Source organism: Ursus americanus, chromosome 19 (genome assembly GCF_024610735.1).
Source record: "Ursus americanus isolate L20-20 chromosome 19, mUrsAme1.1.p, whole genome shotgun sequence".
In the NCBI taxonomy this organism is placed as follows: Eukaryota; Metazoa; Chordata; class Mammalia; order Carnivora; family Ursidae; genus Ursus; species Ursus americanus.
The window spans coordinates 45580174-45599938 of NC_142145.1; the positions used below are offsets into that span (position 1 = coordinate 45580174).

Genomic DNA, 19765 nt, shown 5'->3' on the forward strand with positions numbered 1-19765 from the left:
AGCAACTGAGTGGTTGAGAAAAAGCAAAAAGCCAAGCAGAGCGTGGAGAGCAGGGACCTGTGAGCTGACCTTGAGGACCCCAGGTGGGACTGACGGGGAAGGGTTAACCAAAGCACGGAGAGTATAACAACAGGATTCCCGAGCCCTGAGCATATGAATCCTGGGCAAAAACAAGCAACCAAAGGACTTTTTGGTGGTGCCATGACAACAGGGAATAAAAAGGAAACTTCTTCTGTAAAGTCTGGCTGAACGTCTCTTAGAAACTACCTAAAGTCACCCTGACCTTGACACATTTCTCCAGAGAGATGCTCTGCCGTCCAGGGAGCTGCCCTCGCTGCAAAGGCAAGGAGTTTCCAGCAGAAGCTGCCTGCAGGTGCAGAGTGGCAGCGCTGGGGGTGCAGGTCAAGTGGATTCATCTCCAAGGCAATGGGCTCATGGCCAAGCCTTATGTAATGACATCTGCGCATGCGTGGGTGCTCTCCATGTGGCACAGACAACTAGAAAATCGGGTGTCAGAGTGAACTCTACCCTTTGCTCATTAAGTACAGTGGGTCTCTTAATATCACACTCCCATCAACTCCGGTCGTAATCTAGAATCCAAAGTCTACCTTCTGCATTCATCGATTCATTCCATAATCATTGAGTGCTTCCTATACACACATCCCTGTGTTAGGGGATGCAGCAAGGAGGGGACAAAGTAGAGTAAGTCGGTCTTGACCCTGGCACATTGTCACTGAGAACACAGGACACGGAGATGCAGAAAGTGAGGTAATCATGTGAGAAATTGAGGCACTGAGCTTGAGGCACTGAGATGAGGAGGATGTCCCTGTGGACTCACAGAAGCCTTCATCCTTCTTGGAGTTTGTACTTTCCACACATAATCCTTGAAGGATATGCAGAATTTGGGGGTAACAGAAGACGGGGAAGAGAACTGATACCTGGAGAACTGGACATATGTAAAGTATTTAGAGAACGTAAGAAAACCAAGCCAGAGAAGAAAGCTGAATAAAGGCTTAAGTTAGGGTAGGTGGAGCCATATTACCATGACAGCCTGTCTGTATCCTGTCAGGGAGTTGAGACAGGTTCTTGTGCAGAGTGATGTGATGGAAGTGGCACCTGACAGACCTGGGTGCCCCCACGGCAGCCCGCACACAACATGGCGCTCGCCATGCCACATTGCCATTAGTGGGTAGTACAGCTTCCCCTGCCAGACCGTGACCTCTGATGCATGAGGCACAACCCAAACTGGAGCAGGTGCTAGATAGAGTTGGAGCAATACAACATACTGGTATCCGACAAAATAGAATTTAAGGTAAAAATTAAAAATCACAGCAACTGAGAAAAATGTTTCATCTTAGTTAAAAAAAAACAAGAAGATAAAATCATAAGTCTATATGCATTTATCAACATTGCCTCAAGTCCTGTAGACTAGATTAATAGTTCTGTGTATTAGTGCCAAGACTATGGGGAAGAGATATTTTTAAATCCCAGGATAATTGTGTATTTGGCATATTCCTTTTCAATTAAGGGGCCAAAAAAAAAGAATGAATGAGTGAATGAATGAATGAGTGCATGAGTAAAGCAGGAAAAGGAAGGTCAATTAGGAGACCACCAATATCATTCAAAGATGAAGGGGGGGGTCAAAGAACTTGACTGAGGTGGCAGCAGAGAGCAGAGAGACATGGAAAGAAAGGGGATAATGCATACCCTGCCAGAATCTGACACCTGATCAACTGTCGGGAAAAGGGGTTGATTCTAAGATGGTACTAGGATTTCAGGCTTTGGGGCCCAGGAAAAGACTGTCATCAGTAAGTAGAATTTTAACGAAAAATTCAAAGAGAGAAATGGTTTGAAAGGCAAGACAATGATATGGGTTTCAGCTATGCAATCAGAGTTGGAAGAATTTTGGAGTTGTAAGGGCCCTTCAAGGTCATCTAATAGTTCATTATACATGTGAGGGACAGGTGCTCAAAGAGGTTAGGGGACTTGTCGAAGGTCCCCTAAGTGAAGCCAATAAAAGAACCCAAGTTGAATTGATTTGCAATGAAGGTGGGATAAGCTAGTCATCAAGGGTCAGGACCAGAGCTCTGCATCTGGAATAATCCAGGAGTGGGGGTGGTTGAAGCCAGGAGAATGGTTGGGGTTTCAGGGGGACAAAGTATAGAGGGAAGAAGGCAGACAGCCAAATACTTGGTGAATAGTAATAATAGCTAATACTTACTGGGTGCTAGTGTGTGTCGGGTACTGTTCTAAGGTCTCCTGCACAGCGTGGTTAACCTTCTGAAGAACTTGATGAGATAGGTGCCTCCGGTATCTCTATTTTATAGATGAAGAAAGAAGGCATAGAGCGAAGAACCGTACTCAGGTCACCCAGACAGTGAGCGGCCATGACACATGCAACCTCGTGCCAACTCACACCACACATGCTCTCAGTCTGCAGGAGACTGAACCAGGGACATAGCCACAGAGTGATCACTCAGAGAGACATGGAGAAAGACACTGGCGTTACGGAAGGTGAAGAAAGACAGAAAATGTAGTTAAGAACTCTGAGCTCCGTCCCCGTGGCAGGAGCCCCATCCACCCGGCTCACCACCGTGGTCCAGTGTCCCCCTGACACTGTCTGGAATTTACCAGTCCTATTAATTGAGGAAGTGCATCAAAAGAATTGCTTCTCCAAGTCGGCAGGGCTGATGGAACTATGCCCACAGCTGGAAGCACTTTGTCCCAAGAATGCCAAGTCTATGACCTTTTCTGGCATTTTATTTTTCCATCTAACACAAACATTGAGTAAATCCGTGAGGATTCTCAGAGATCGACGTCCCCTCAAAAGGCGTTCCTTTTGCTACTGCTCTTCTGAAAAGGCCCATTTGTACACGTGGCCTCGCTGAAAATCCGGGTGGATCGCCATCTCCTTTAGTGGATCTCAAAACAGCCTGAAAGTGGTCGGCATCGTGCTCGTTTTTTAAAGCAGTGATTCCCGGCTTCTTGTATCTGTCAACGACTGATAAAATCTTCAGGACATTCTAGCCCTTTTGTTTGTTCACAGGACCCGATGACATAATCTTCCATTATTAAAAGCAAGGCAAAGGTACTTTTTTCATTGGCTTTCTATCAGATTGAATTAGCATTGCTATTAAAAGCAGAATCTTGATCAATATAAGCATCTTTAGGACCTCAATCGAGCGTTAGCCAAAATAATGGACTTTTTGGCATTTGTACAATATAATTTTGCAATATTTTGTGTGTTACAATCAGAGATGGAAGAGGAAATAGAACAGAATTTTAAATTTAGGTGGGAAGGTAGAGATAGTTTTACCAAACATTTAATGACTTAGGAAACTGAGACCTAGGAAGGCAGAGTAATTTGCCCAGTCTTCTAGCTAGTTTATGACAAAGGTGAGTCGAGGACTCAGTTTTATGCCTCCAACTAAACTTATTCCCAATTGCCTCTAAAATAACACCAGTTTTAACCAGGTAGAGACTGAATATTGTGGATTACTACAATTACTTTTGTAACTTATTTTAAAGCAGATTAATATTTATAACAGTTTCATTTTCTTTTAGTATGATAAACTTGAACACCTATAAACAGTGAAATAAAATTTGAAAATTCCAATTTTTAGGTTTTGTGATCTGTGACAATCTGTCCAACTGCAGGAGAGTCTGCTGTATCCCTGAGAAAGAATGTGGTTTTTTTTGTTGTTGCAAGCTCCAGGTATCTTTGATCATTTCTTTCACACGAACTTTAGGCTCCTCTAAACACATTCTTCACTTTCATTAGGAAATTTCATTTGGGGGTGGGGGAAGAACATTCTTTCTTCTAATATTTTCTAAAGAAATCACTGTTTGGGTAATCAAAAGCTTTTTCCGCATCAACAGTGTAATTACCCCAAGCAATTTGTGTAATTTAGAGTCACAATAAACTGAAAGTTTTTCTCACATTATCTGCTAGGGGCCCTTTCATGACAAATCTGCTTTGATCACGGAGAGATAAGTCACCCCCTCAGGTTATTACAGTCTCTTTGGTAATGTCAAGATAAACAATTTCACCTCTTGGTTTAGGTGTGATACGGGCCAATGAGATTCCGTTCCTGTTGATGTTTCTTTGGGTTTGGGCAAAACTAGACAGCATGCCTTGGTCCTGAGTTAGGACTTTTCCAGTCTACTGAATTGTCATTGTTATGCGCAACTAATGAATTATTGAACACTACACAAAAAACTAACGATGCACTATATGTCGGCTAATTGAATTTAAATGAAAAAAAAATGAAAAACAAATTGTCATTGGCTAGTGAAAGTTTGTTAAACGCCCCTTATAATCCACCTAAGAGACTGTAGCAAATCTATGATCTATCACAGAGGGCACCTCAATGCATTTTTACAATTCTTAATGCATTCCTGATTTCCTTCGTCTGCGGCAGCAGTCTTCGGAAACTGTGTGTGAGGTGGTGTTTGCAGCAATGTATTCTGTTGACCAGTTACTCCCTCTTACAATTCTCCCATTATTTCTCAGACAGAGAATTCCTCTCTGTCTCCCGCCTGAAAACTCTCCTTGGTTCCTTTGCCTCCTACAGTTAAACAAAAGTACCCCCGCAGAACCCACACCTGCCGCTTCCTCCTGTGTGTCCACGCCGGCTCCTCGGGGTCCTCGTTACTCTAACCTCCTCCCAAACTTCCATCCCAGCCCCAAGCTCCTCACGTGTATGTTCTGCTTTCAAAAGAAAAACCGAAGTAGTCATTATGGAAAAACAGCACTCTGCTGGTCTGCCTTCCACTTATTTTTGTGGCTTTGTTTTTATTTTAATTATATATGGGAATACTGCAATGTTTTCAGTGTTTAGGGCTTTCAGTTTCTTCATGCAGAAGTGATTGAGGTCACTACAGAATCCCGGGTTCCGTCCTCTGCCAGCTTCCCCCCCCCCCCCGCCCCGCCCAACCATCCCACGCAGGCTCACTGATCTTCCTCTCCTGGTCATCTTGAGTTTTTCATCCTCCAGGTTATGCAATGCTTATTCTAATGTTCAAATGGAACCTCTTCTTTTGGCTTTTTTTTTTTAAGATTTTATTTATTTATTTGAGAGAGAGCTTGCACACAAGCGGGGTGGGGGGGGGCGTGAGGCAGAAAGAGAGGGAGAAGCAGACGCCCCACTGAGCAGGGACCTGATGCTAGTACGGGGGCTCCATCCCAGGACCCTGAGATCATGACCTGAGCCAAAGGCAGACACTTAACTGACTGAGCCACCCAGGCACCCCTCTTTCAGCCTTTTTATACCCAGATTCCTGCTATGATACCTCTTGAATGAGCAGAGGATGTTAGTGGTAAGACCCCTTCTATTCATCTTGCATCTTTGTCAGATTATTCTTTATGCTGAAGGGTTCACACAAACCAATTCCACATAAAGACACTGAATTATTTCCTCTGATTTGTTCTTCAAATATATTAAAATGAAAACATTTATTCCTAATTCAATCTGTTTGCCTTTTTTATAACATCCTGGATTTCCTTTTCTGAAGCCAGTTCTAATTCTATGGTTTCCTTTGGTCTGCTAGATGTCCTGGGGGAGCTCTCAGGATGTTTGTGTGTGTTGTATTTATTTTTTATTATATGTGTGTGTGTATATATATATATATATTTTTTTTTTAGGGGGGAGGGGCAAGGGGAGAGGGAGAAAGAGAATCTTAAGAGAATCTTAAGCAGGCTCCACATCCAGCGTGGAGCCCAATGAGGGGCTCGGTCTCACGACCCTGAGACCATGACCTGAGCTGAAATCAGGAGTCAGACACTTAACTGAGCCACGCAGGCGCCCCATGTTTGTGTGTGTTTTGGACAGAGGTGCTGCTGACATGGTTCAACAGCAACAGACCGGCTTGGCTGAGTGTCTTTCAACTGTTGCTCTAACTCTCCCGTGACCACCTTTTCACACCCATGATGGCAGACCTTGCTGCTGCAGCTCTCTTGGCCTCCTGAAAAGAAATAGTCCATCCTCCTTATCCTCGTGGATGTTTCCATTGAGAGCCACGTATTTTATTTACAAATACTCTGGAGCTCTGGTATCAAATGTTTATAATGGCTATCAGCTTGCGGTCTCTAAGAGGGCTTTGATTTTCAAGAAAGGGAGATTGGCACCCCTGGGAACATGAAAAGGGAGAGGTCAGTGGTAAGGAAGTGACGGGAAATACTGGTGCACTGTCGCTACTTGAGGGAGGAAGGCTCTGGTACAGATAGAAAAGAACAAGATGAAAAGCATAGTGGGGCCGAGAGCCTCCAGATGGAAAGTGATACCCATCCATGAAAGAACAGAAGGAAAAAAAAGACAGCTCTGCGAAATGAAGAGGTAAGGAGAGGAGATGTCGAGAGGACTACCAAACAGCCCAGCTGAAATGAGGCAGCGTGGCTGCACGATAGACCAAATCTACGAGATTCTGGCATTTGTCCAGCTACTGTTTTGGACCGAGGGCTCACAGAGAGGGAATGGAGGCCATTTTCCCTGGGGAGGCAAATCCAGGTCCGTAACAAAGTCACAGGATCACACATCTTGTCTTTCTCTCTCCCTCCTCTACAGTGGACTGCATCATGATGGGCACAGACAGGCTCTCTTGGCGGCCCACTCCTCCACCCTCTGCAGCCATGAGCCTGCAGGCATCTCCTGGGCACGGTGCATCTCCGGTCTTAAGCATTCCTGCAGCTCTGTGCCCTTAGCCCAGGTGCCACTGTCTTCCTCCATCAGTTACTAACTGGAAATAAGCTAGACGTTTTCATGGGCCTAGGGGTGAATTCGAGACCCAGTGTAGCATCTTTGGTAATGAGCTAAGAGCCTAACTTCCGTCCAGAGAACAGCTTAAGCACTGGATGGAACAGAACCTAACATCTGTTAACTAATGGGATGAAACAACTCTGGATGTCCCTCGAAATCCTTGTGCAAATCGCCTTCAGTGTAGACCCACAGGTTGAGAAGGATGAGCAACTGAGCTGAGTCAGGGCGGACTCACACCTGTGCTTTTAAAGACTTGGAATGTTTCATGACTCAAGTTGTCACTCAGCTTCCTTTCCTGTAGCACAAAGGGGCTATGAGGCCCCCAGGCAACAATTACAGGTGTGGTGAAGGGTCCTTCCTTAGGAAAAGTGCACGTTGCTGCAATAGAGAGTAGAATTTTGTCCCCAAAAAGACGTGTTCAAGTCCTAATCTGCAGTACCTGAGAAGGTGATCTTATTTGGAAAGAGAGTGTTTGCAGATATAATCAAGTTAAGATGAGGTCATGCTGGAGTAAGGTGGGCCCTAATCCAATATAACTGGTGTCCTTATAAGAGGAGACACACACAGAGAACACCATGTAAGGACAGAGACACACCAGGAGGAGCCATGGGATGGTGGCGCAGAGCTTGGAGGGACGCGCCTACAAGCCAAGCAACCCCGAGGATTGCTGGCAACAGTAAGAGGTAAGAGGAAAGCATGGAACAGTCTTCTAGAGACTTTAGAAAGGGCACGGCACTGTCGACACCTTGATTTCAGGCTTTAGCCGTTAGGACTATGAGAAAAGAAATGTCTGTTGCTTTAAGTCATCCTGTTTGTGGTAAGTTGTTACGGCAGCCACAGGAAATGAATACAGCTGCCTTTCAGCCGGAGTCATGGACGCCCGCCACCAGCAGCAATGGCCTCCCCCACCCTGGCTGTCACACCCAGATCACCCACACAGACCCCAAGACATCTCCTCCCCATAGGTGGGGGGAGTGTGGGGCAGGTGGGGAGCCTTACCCTCGCTCCTGCACACTGCCATACAGGCCATGCGGAAGCTCTGGCTGTTTCCCCCCACATAACCCCCTCTCTGACCCTTTCTAGCCTCTTCTCCTAGAAGACTGGATTCATTCTGTATCCTCTGAGGCCACTTCCCAGTCCTGCTGACATCAGGCTGATCACCTGCTATCGTGTGACATTGGCCTCTAGTTCCCCACGCACAGCTCAACTCATGGAGCCGAACCTCCTAGCAACATGGCATCTGTGGGAGCTGACGTGTGCCACTGTCCCTTACCAGTTGTGCACTGGGCCTCTCGGTCAGTCATGATGGCAGCCCTGCTCTCAGGTCAGGCTCCCCAGCATATACCTTCGTCCCTTACCTGCCCACCCCCCAGCCAAGGCCCACCATGGAGGCCCCAGCACCCCTTCGAGCTTGCCTGTCTGAGGACGGCAGGCCTGAGACCCTCAGACTTTGTCACGTACTGTCCTCAACAAATACACCAGCTTACCAGAGAATGAAGACTGGGAGCCCAAACCTAAATACCAATGGATAGGTGCTCACCACACGGTGACACAGAAGAAAAGATAACTCAATTATGCGTACAGATGGGACACCCCGAGAGCAACGCTGCAGTGCATGGGCAAGGCTGTTTATGACCTCAGGCGCCTGGCCGTCCACCTGCCCGGACTCTACCCTAAGCCTGAGGGGCCTAGTTTCTCCACACACCACAGCCCATCCAAGCTGGGGAGCTCCACCCTGAGGTGAGCACAGTGCCGTCCTGTGAGACACGGGAAGGAATGGTGACTGGTATGTGTAGAGGACATCCTCCCTTCCCCTAATCGGACCTCACCTGCACTGCCCGTGGTCCCTGTTGCACTCCGGGGTGACAGCCCCAACGGTACCCCTCCTGGAACAGTTGCAGCCTTCGCAGCCAGCCAGGGGGTGGAAGCTGAAGGAATGGGTGTCACACACGTCACACTGGGGCCTGACTGTGTGGGGAGGGCAGAGGCATTTCCCCGTCACCTCTTCACAAAGGCGTGGGCCACAGCTGCATGCTGGCCAGGGAATAAAGAGACACGGTGTAAGGGAGAGATGCCACCCAGCCTCCAGCAGCACTTCACCAACTGTCAGTATTTCCAGAAGCTTCCAAAGGGCCTGGGAGAAACATCTTGCTTTTTCTTCATTATGGCATTATTGAGTGTGACTAATCTGAAAGGTACGTTTCTTGGGGTCCAGACCAACTATACCAAGTGCTCACGGCAGACAAAGTGTATGAACACTGACTAAGGCACAGCTGGACCCACTGGTGTCCAGACAGGAACTCAAAGGAACCCACCCAGCTGTAGTCCCATGCCATTCTAACAAGATGCCTCTCATCTGTCAGAGGGGCCTCTCCTTACAGGCTCCCTGAAGGGGCTCCACGTGACCTCAGCGCAGCGGGGCTCAAGGTCAGGGCATAATGCAGCAGCAGCACCCTCGGTAGGCAAACGCTGGTCTCCAGGTGAAGAGTCTGCTTGCACCACGCGTGCACCGCTCACTGCCGCCCCGTGGCCTGTGCTGACCCTCCGTCTCAGGCCACAGGATGGTTCTTCGATAAAAGCCCCCAGGCTTCCCACTCAGAAAGAACGATGCTCCTGTGACCTTGGCTCTCCTCCTAGTTCAGTTGAGTTTGGTTAGGCTGCAAAGATTGAAGGGGCTTCCACGAGGAAGAGGGATGGAGCTGTCCAATAGTTTCATGCTTAAGGCTCTTTAAACTCATCTGTTTTGCCAAGTGCATGGGTCACATAGCACAAGAAACACAAATGTTTATCTTCTAGAACCAACCTATTCAGACTGTGGTCCATGGACCACTGGCATGGGCATTATCTGAGTGATTAAAAGACATGCAGACTCTTGGGCCCCAGCACAGGCCTCCTGAATCAGAACCTGCATTTTCACAAGATCCCCAGGTGAGTCTCCAGCACAGTGAGATCCAAGAAGGCCCGCCCTAGGTGAGCGGCACCCACCTGGGACCAGAGACAGCCCTGGACGCCCCGAACATGCACTTACGCTTGCAGTGTGGGAATCCGTAGTAGCCCGTTCGACAGCGGGTACACTGCCGCCCAATGACACTGGGCCGGCACGGGCACTGCCCGCCCTCTGCGCTGCAGTGACGGCCAATGGCCCCGGTGGGGTGGCACTCACAGGGCAGTGCTCCCTTGTGGTAAAGGGCCACCAGGGACCTGGCAGAGTTCTTACAGAATCTAGAGGCCGTCTGGGGACTGTGAAGACAAAAATAATTCATGGCATTATCCCGGGAGGCGTGCCCCACAGTAAAAGTCCCAATCTTCTCCTTCCCATTTGCTCCACCAACTGGTGTTTTGGGGGAGGGACTCTGGCTGTGGAGTCTGGCAAGAAATGAGGGAATACACCACCCCTGGATTCACAGCCAGTGACAGCCAGCCTTCCTTCCACCCATCCACTCCAGAACACATGCCAGGACTGGTGGGTGGGAACTTTTGGGGGCTGAAATAAAAGGGTGAAAATTTACCTATAGGATGAATTCTATGGTATGTGAGTTAATCTTAATAAACCAGTTACAAAAAAATCATACCTTGATGTATATGCACCAATAACGATAACAATGGGAGGGGGAGGCGGCAAAGTGCCTACTTCTATTGAATGTTGTGTGTTAGAAGTTTTGCCTTCATCTCACTTAACCTCACAACCATCCAACCAGTTAGGCCTAAGCCTCATTTCATAGATAAGGCAACTGAGGCTTTTAGAAGTTAAGCAACACGTCCGAGGCCACAGAGCTACAGATTGGCCAAGCAGACATTCAAACCCCTAGCTGTCGGATTCAGAGCCTTTACTCTTAATATTTTCTATACAGGAGACTTCTGACCACCAGGGCCCCTCCAGAAACCTGCAAGGGGGCAGGTGGGTCTGCAGAAGAGAAGAGCAGGAGCCCAAACTCAAGGCTGTCCTAGGCTCTTGGAATTCAAGGATCCAGGGAGAGGGGACAGGGAGGTTCGCCTCTCTGTGACACTTCTCACACAATCAGATGGCAAAGGAGAGGGCGAATCCAGGCTGATGTGCTTCCCGGTGGAGGGCACCCCATGGTCTCTTTTAGGAATCTGAGTTGGACAACAGGATGCAGCAAAGAGGCCAAGAAACTCCTGAGCAGCCTGTGAATTCCAGCTCGGAGGGTGAACATCTGGCAGGATGGAAGTTGAGGACAATACTCTTGCCCAAATAGGCAGCACAAGGTCTGGTGCAGGATGGTGTGCGCAGAGGAAAAGCATCTCCCTCCCCGGACCCAGGACGCACTGCCACTCCCGTGGGCCCGAGGAGGAAGAAGACAGACCCGAGGGCCAGCCCCACCCTGGGCCTTGCTCTGAGCACGGATGTGGGAGAGCCTGAAGAAGCCCCTCAAAGTGATACTTACTCAATATAAAAACTGTTTCCTCCACAATTGGTGATAAACTCAAATGACTTGTCCACTGATTTTTTGTGAAGTATTTGGTAGTCGTAATTCTCCGCAGGCACCACTAGAACACGGACCTAAAGGAAACCTGTCAGCATGGCTTTGGATTTCCAACAGCAGGGCACACCTACAGCTCTTCATTATACTTTCTCTTCACTAAGATCAATATGCTTTATTGTGAAGCCCAACACCACATGAAACAGCATTTATGAAAAAAGAATCACAAGAACTACCCGAAGCCAGTGTTAGAGGTTCAACCCACGTTCCTATGTAAGAAGTAGCATGTGCTGGGCATACCCCTCGGACACCTGCTCAGAGAAGCAGCAGCCTCAAGTGCTCGGTGGGGACAGGACAGCTAAGGGGTCATCAGGGACCAGTTAGGAGGGCCAGGGCCCCATGTGATCTATGCCTGGGATGATCCTGGATCGCCGAAGGTCACATTTTGTATTTTTAAAGATGAACAAACTAAAATGGCAGGACCAATGGGGGAAACGCATACCATGGCTTGCCCTGAAGCTTACATCATGTCAGATACGCTGTTATGAATAACTGTAGCCCTGGTCTTTAAAAGCACTGCTCCGCTCTCTGTGCCTGTTTCAATCAGACTACTCCAGTAACAAATGCTATAGGAAATTTCAGATGTCTTTGTCAACTGGTCACCAACTTATAACTCACAGAGAGCCCACTGCTCGCATGCTATTCAGTCAGTAACCATTTGCCAAGCACCGTGTGCCGGGTGGTATCCTAGGCATAGGGGATACACAATGCATAAAGTCAGGCCCCGGTCCCCTAGGAAGATGGCCTCCTCGGAGAGAGAAGGAGGCATGAGCAAGAAACTAGAGGGTCACACAGCAGGGCCTGGACAATGCTACCTGGCTCCCTGGAAGGCTTTACAGGCATTGAGTGACCCTGAGTCCATCAACCAAGGTAACAAATAGGGTAGGGGATGCCTGGGGTTGTGCGGGTAATAGGCTTAAGTCTGAGGAACTCATGAGGTCCCCAGCTATGCAGATTCACAGTAGATGGTCCCACACTGGGCCTGGAGCACAGAAAATATCAGAGATGAATTCAGAGACGTGATGTCATTCCCCCACAAGAGAGAACAGAATCAACGGGTACAGGTGATGCTATCCAAAGAGAAGTGACAGAACAAGAGCGCTCAGTATCACACCCAAGGGAACGCCACCATATGTGGACAAAAGAAAAGATAAATCCCTGAAGGAGCACTACAGAAAGTGGGAACAAAATGAGAGAAAGCAGCAATGGAAGCCCAAAAAAGAAAGTTTCAAGAACAAAGGAAGATTAAATGCTTCAGAAAGAGACCAGTCAGGTGAAGAGTGAGGAGGGGCTGATGCAGAGTGAGACCCTTATCACCAGAGCTTCCCGCCAGGGAGTCTTCTCTTCCTATTCACTTACCCATTGTTCCAATTTCCCTTGACTTTAATTGTCACCTGCTTTTTTTTTTTTTTTCAAAAGGTAGCTATAAAATTTAAACATTTTTCTATATGACTTCAATTCCTTAGAGGAATTATTGTCACAAGCCAAACAGGCACAGAGAATGGAGGACCAAGGAAAGCACATGAAGAGCAAGCTGAGGGAGAAGCAGACCGTACCAATACCAAGGACTTTCCTTCTGGAACCTTCACAGTCACAGCCACCTCTGGCTTTGAGATGTCAAACTCAACTTGATCTTCAGCAATGACTTGGTCCCGGCAGCCAAGCGTGTGGGGACAAAAAGAGGCACGGAAGACACCTGGAGGCAGAGCAAGAGAGGAGTGCCTGTCACAGTCTTGAAAGGCCCAGCCAGGCGTGTAGCCATAGCACCTGCTCCCTGACGCTCACCTGGCCACACCCGCCCTCCGTCCACAAAGACCTGTGTGGGAAATGTTGGGTGTGCTGGTTGATAAAAATGGATGACAATGACATATCGGCCTAGGCGTGGTACGAGTCCTCGCAGGGTTACTTGGTTCTAGGTAGAAAAAATAAGATTAAAAAAAACAAACAAACTTGTCAAGTTGCAGAGCTATGAACATTTAGAGTTTAAAGACCAAAACTATCTAGGTATTTACCCAAGTGAAACGGAAACCTATCACACCAAACTTTCACTTGAATGTTTACAGCAGCACTATTTGTCATCAGAAATACACGAAACAAACCAAACCACCTGCAACTCAGAATGGATGAACCCACCGTGTGCTGCAGCCAAAACTGATGTCAGATGGAGTGTCATTTGGTACAATTACTTCGGAAAACTCTCTGGCAGCTTTTACCAAAGTCAAACACATCACTGAGCAACTGCACTCTTAGGTACATACCCAACAGAAATGCATGTGTGCCATACGGCTGTGTGAGGATGTTCCCAGCATTCACATACCACTTGGAATAACCGAGTAAGAAAGAGGCAGACTCCATTTTGGATGTTTGACTGACAGGTGTCAAGCCCCTTCGCTCACCTTTAGTCTTTTGCCCCACACCTGCACAAGCCAATAAGAAGGCCCAGATGCACATCCTTGGCACAGGCAGGAAGTTCAAGCCACACTAATTCTAGCCCATGGGAAGGGAGTCCTCACCTTGTGCTCCTCTATCTTCCCCTCACCCCTGCCCAAACACAGTGAAAACCAGAGTCATGCCCCCACTTTTGTTCAAGCTAGACGGTGAGCCCTGCTCACAGAAAACCTCATTCTGTGAGATATGTCTTTTCAAACCCTCAAAAAAACAAGAAAAACAGCAACCATATAAGATTATCTTCATCTTTCAGATGAGAACCATGCCTTGAAGAAGGCAAGTAATTTAATAAATGTCATATTCTAATTTAAGAGCAAAACCAGGACTAGAACTCCCTTGTCATGATTTCAATTCCTCTCCCCCCTATGATTCTGGGTGGACTTCCCCATACAGGCTCTTATTAAATTTTCTCTCTCAGATCCTGTTAGTTTTCTAACTTGATGCAATGTGAATGGACATGAGCCATCTCTAGGATTAAAACGATATCATATCATTAGGGTAAATAGTAAGTCCCGCAATTTCATAGTTTACAGTGAAAAAAATAGAGTCCCTTACTATATTCCATCCTCATGCTATAGATTATTAATCGATAAATGTTTATTGAGAATTTCCTGCCTGCAAAGCATTTTGCCGGTATAGTTGGGGATGCAAAAAATCTATTAGCCAGAGCATCTTCCTCAAGTACTTATATTCACCTTGGGAAGACAAATGATCATCTCAACAATGTTACATAGCAGTAGCCCATGAAAATATGATGTATCACAAAATGGCCATGAAAAACTGCCAAAAGATTGTGTAGATAGAGATACAAAAAGAAAAGAGAACTTTGGGACGGGGTGGTCATCGACAGGATTAGCCAGATGGCTCACATCCGGGATTCTCCACAGTTGAGAGTAGAGGTCCTCAAACTTCAGGGGCATCCACCTCCCAGGGGTGAGGGGAAGGTGGAGGAGCACAAGGTGAGGACTCCCTTCCCATGGGCTGGAATTAGTGTGGCTTGAACTTCCTGCCTGTGCCAAGGATGTGCATCTGGTCCTTCTTATTGGCTTGTGCATCCAAGCCCAAACCCCTCGGAGGGCTTATTAAAGCACAGACTCCTGGGCCCCACCTCCAGAGTTTCTGATTCAGTAGTTCTGGGGTGGGCTTGTAAAGATGCATTTCTTTTTTTTTTTTTTTTAAGATTTTATTTATTTATTTGACAGAGATAGCCAGCGAGAGAGGGAACACAAGCAGGGGGAGTGGGAGAGGAAGAAGCGGGCTCCCAGCGGAAAAGCCTGATGTGGGGCTCGATCCCAGAACGCTGGGATTACACTCTGAGCCGAAGGTAGACGCTTAACGACTGCGCCACCCAGGCGCCCCTAAAGATGCATTTCTAACGAGTTCCCAGGTGATGCAGATGCTTCTGGTAAGGGCCATGCTTTGACAACCATGATTTAGAAACAACACACTTGAGGGGAGTCCCACCTGTGGCGCCTTCAAGGTGACTCCAGTAACAACTTCGGCAGAAGGCAAAGGATCCTGGGGCAGGAAAGGGGAAGACTCACCACGTGGGACTTCCAAAATTAATGCTGTTGGAGGGGTTTCAGGGACCAGGGAGACACAAGAGGCACTGAAAAAAAAGAATATTAAAAAACAACCAAAAATGGAAGAACCATCCATTGGTGAAGATAGCGACTGTGAGCATAAGACTATGTGACATCAAAAGGATCTAGTCCAGAGAGAACCACAGGATTGTGGAGGGATCTTTGGACAAAGACGCTCGGTGTAGTCAGTTGGCTAAGTGATTCCAGCAAGCCTGCTCGATACAATGAGCTAAAACAGAAAGAAAATCTTAATTTTGAAAAATAGTAACCAGACAGAAACTGATAGAAACTTTTTCCCTTCTAGAACTAAAATTCATGTTAAATGGGGTCAGTGCAATGAAACATCATTGTTCACCTCTAAACATAAATGTCGACGTTAAATCATATAAAAACACAGAACACAAACGCTCATCATTTCTTTTAGGCACAGCCCGACTTCACTGTCTTGGTGGCTTCTATAGTCCTAACCATATGCCTAAGATTTCATGACTGTGTCTATAAATTATTTTTGAAGCTACAACAAAATAACCATCCTGAAACCCCGATAATCACTGGTTAGCTAATCCTCATAACACAGCGGTGAGATGGGTCATTATTTTCACATTTTTTTAAATGAGGAGCCTCAGACACAGAGATTAAAGGATTGGAATAAAGAGAGTCTTCGCGAGGGCTCAGAACACTCCGTAACTGCCCTTGAGGGCAAAGCTTAACCATTCCCCCCATTTGCTACTGTGTCAGCCTCCTGATATTATGGAATCCTGGAAAGACTGCAAGGGGAAATGATTTAGCTGATTTTTTTTTTTTAACCCATCATCAGCCTTTAGTACCTTGGCCTATGATCCCTTCTGAAGTTAAGCATAAAGACACAGCCTTACAAGCATTATAGTACCACTCAGAGCACAAATAAGGGAGAAAGGAAGGAAATCCATTACCTTTGATTAATATAACCCCCGTAACTGGCAATGCATTTGACTTGAGGTTTCAAATATTCAGTTGAGAATTCTTCGATGGGTATGATACAAATTTGATGCTGTTGAGCAAATACAATGTAAAAAGGTAACATCACAGTTATCGGCAAAGCCAGTGGTATGGTCAAACATACTCTTAAAAAAGCTGGTAAGTAAAGACATTATAATTGTTATTTTAAAGTGGAAAAAACTGCAGAATGGCACTCCCTGTGGCATCATTATGTGCAATGAACCCTTTTTACTGTTTTACAGGATCACTGCCTGAATGTTCTTAGAATAGTCACATGCATAAATAAAATTATGAAGTTCAAAAACAACTCTTCGTCAGTGACTTTTGGTGCCTGTTTTCTCTCCTTCCCTGGGCTGATGCTGGCTCTTCAGACCCCTGGGCAAGGAGAGGGGGGATGTGGTCGGCAGCTGGGCAGCCTGTTTGGAGCCTGTCGTCTGTAGCTCCTGCTACAAATAATCTTTCTTAATAGAGGATGACCTGAATCTCAGGCACCTTTGGACTTCACTGAAGGAAGTGTCTCCAGATCTAGTTTCTGAGTCACATGAGAAACTCAGTATTAACTTCTCAATACATTTTATTTTAATCAAAACCGTATTACCAGCTTGATCACAAACCTATTGAGTAACAACAAAACTTTTTATTGAACACCTACTATATGCCAGGCACCGAGACTAAAGGATCCTCCAAGACCAGGATGGAGCTTACATTCTAGTTAGACATCTGAATGACATTAGACTGTTTCAAAAAGGGCAAACTTATGCTTAAAAGATGAAGACTCTACCCTGTTAAAATTCCCAAAGATGAAGAGGTTAGATTCGCTCGGATTATGTTTAAAAAGAGAGTCACAATTTTAAAAAGAAAGTCTGAAGCTATTATATAATTTATGTAATAACTTTTAAAAACTCAATTCCAGATAATTCCTAAAAGAAGGCTCACAGTGTTTACTACTGTCAAGCACGAATATTTAAAACACATTTAAAACACATTTCCAGAGTGTGATACATGCTTAATATTCACAGTTGACAGGAAGTTGCTTCGTACTCAGATAATCTTCTGTTCTCTGAGACATTTATTATAAATCTGGCCTCCCTTTCCTAGGCCAGTCCCACTGCCTGTTTATCATAATTCTCAATATTTAAGTTGTGCTATTAAAAGGGAGGCATTAGGGTATTTAATCTGACAAACTTGGTATTTTTAACTCTTAATCGTATATATTTAACTAACTGAATAATATACTTTTTGAGATAGAGTAACAATAGTCTGGAAAAGAAATACCAGCTGACTACAACCTTGAAAATTCTGAAGGAATTTGCCAAGAAGCTAACAGACATTATAAAATAGTAAAATGGGCAAGAAAATAAACAGTAACTAATGGCATTCCTATACACCAGCATAAAAATAAACTAGGAACTATAATGACAGAAGATATTTCATTTATAATAGTAACAACGATCAACTTAATGAAACAGTTGTGTGAGATGTGCTCAAACTTGATACGCAAACTTTACCGGGTGCGATAAAAAAAGGCTCAAACAAGCGAAGGGTAAGACAGAGTTCTAGATGGGAAGAAAACACATCATTACACTGGCAATTCTGTGCAGGTTCGTTTTATAGATGGAATATAAACCCAGCCGAAATTTTTATAAGTTTTAAAATAGAGAGATATCACCAAACGGCTTCTAAAATTCAAAGGGCAAAACAGAAGCGTACCAGAAGGAATCGGGCGCTGTGCGCCTTGAGCCGAACACCTGCATCTGCTAACAGCTCGTACACAGCGAGGCGACTCCGGCCATCAGTCACAACACTCCGGCACAGGACGCTGTGGGAGGAAAGAGTGTTCTTAGCCTCACTCCTCTGGTCTCCCTAACTTCATGCCTCCCCGCGGGATAGCTGATTGCTCTTCTGTTTCTCCTGTTTATAACTAGGTCACTGACCGTGAATTTTCTGGCACAATGAGTTTAAGACGGATGCAGTCCACAATCAATACAAGAAAAAGAACCTTCTGATTGCAGCATATCTCAGGGCTAACGGCCTTGTTCACTTTTTCCACCCGGCTCTATGCAATACTTGGTCTAGTCATTGGGAGAAAAAGCCTTATGGTCAATCATGTCTGATCTCCAAGATACAACCTTCTTAGAAATTTACCAATATTCTTGGTACCATCAGTGACTAAAGTTGCCTATTGGCCTCACAAAGATCAGTGATATCCCACACCACGTCAGCACTGGGCCTGGCCTTACTCCAGTCATGAGTAACCAGAGTTTGCCACTGGAAGCTCAGTCTGCTCCCCGTTGTACCAGCCGCGCTCCTTCCTTCCACCCCATCAGGTGAAATACGGAGTTCAGGAACATTTAAAAGGTCATGGTTTGGAACCAAAGAATACACTCTAATGGTAAAACCCATTAAGGAAGTATTTTTGGAGGAATGTTTCTGATTTCATATCCTGTAGCAACTTTTCTGTCTGTAAATACAATCTGGAAACTAGTTTGGAAACAAGCTAAAAGAAATGACCATCTCTGGGAAATATTTGAAATAATTTATGCAATGACTTTTTGGTAAGGATTAAAATGAGATGGCGTATAAAGTGCCACAGTTACAAACTCAAAGAACAGCTGTTTTCTTTTCCCTTTTGAGCACGTGTATGCGTGTGTGTGTGTGTGTGTGTGTGTGTGTGTGTGTGTATGAAATTAAAATGCATTCCTTTTGGTTCAGGCATAATCCTGGGAGTAAATATATGAGGTGACTCACTTATATTTAGTTTTATCCATATCCTTTTAAAATTCTTACTAAGAATAGACTAATGATAATAACTGGGTTGATTTAATCATAAGTGAACCTCTCATACAGAAGGGCGATCAGATTTATCACAACACTGTTTGGAAAAGTGGTATTTCAATTAGCACCACTACTTTTCTGTTGGGATATTTTTTAAAATAACACCATTAGAACTCACTCGAGAAATGCTGGGAAAGGTTCAACCCTCAGCAGGAGACGCTGCAATGTTGTAAGGGCCTGTCATTTGTAATAGGCTTTTATGGGTCAAATATTTTCCCAATTACACCATGTTTCTGGACTCCAGTACTTAAAGCCTGTTCATTTTTACTTGTCCACATGAGAGACAAATATTTTAGACTAGTGAAACCTTACCACGGGACGTTCCTAGAAATGGTTAAATACAATAAAAGGGGGTCCTAGTCTAATACAACACTGTCTTGGATTTCTGATGTCCCTGGTAAAGAAGAACTTGGTGCTGTCATGTCCAGAGCCAAAGTGGTCTACAGACTACCGCACGGTTGTCTGCCCCAAATGCCATTCAGAAAGACGTCATGAAACCAAGCTCGTGGCTTATGGAATCCTGGAAGGGTGCCCTTTCTTTTTTAGCTTTGAAACCACCCCTCTGCTTGGCCTAGATGTTCTCAGTTTCTTCTGAGATGGGTCAGAGAGTCATCAGGGACACCAGGAGTGTTTCCTCCCGGGCCCTTAGCCATCACCACCTTGT

General features: G+C 45.7%; 1 protein-coding gene across 5 annotated transcripts in view; it reads right to left on the bottom strand.

Annotated features, from left to right (window-relative positions):
• The window catches only part of LAMA3 (laminin subunit alpha 3), a 254952-nt gene that overhangs the window by 91713 nt on the left and 143474 nt on the right, over nucleotides 1-19765 (bottom strand). For all 5 annotated transcript variants that reach the window (XM_045781833.2, XM_045781832.2, XM_045781831.2 and 2 more), the window contains 8 exons: nucleotides 17977-18085; nucleotides 16221-16318; nucleotides 15170-15314; nucleotides 13043-13169; nucleotides 12814-12953; nucleotides 11162-11277; nucleotides 9784-9995; nucleotides 8585-8789 (listed from right to left, as the gene is read on the bottom strand). In XM_045781833.2, the coding sequence (XP_045637789.2) occupies nucleotides 8585-8789; nucleotides 9784-9995; nucleotides 11162-11277; nucleotides 12814-12953; nucleotides 13043-13169; nucleotides 15170-15314; nucleotides 16221-16318; nucleotides 17977-18085 (1152 nt within the window). The remainder of the gene's footprint in view (nucleotides 1-8584; nucleotides 8790-9783; nucleotides 9996-11161; nucleotides 11278-12813; nucleotides 12954-13042; nucleotides 13170-15169; nucleotides 15315-16220; nucleotides 16319-17976; nucleotides 18086-19765) is intronic.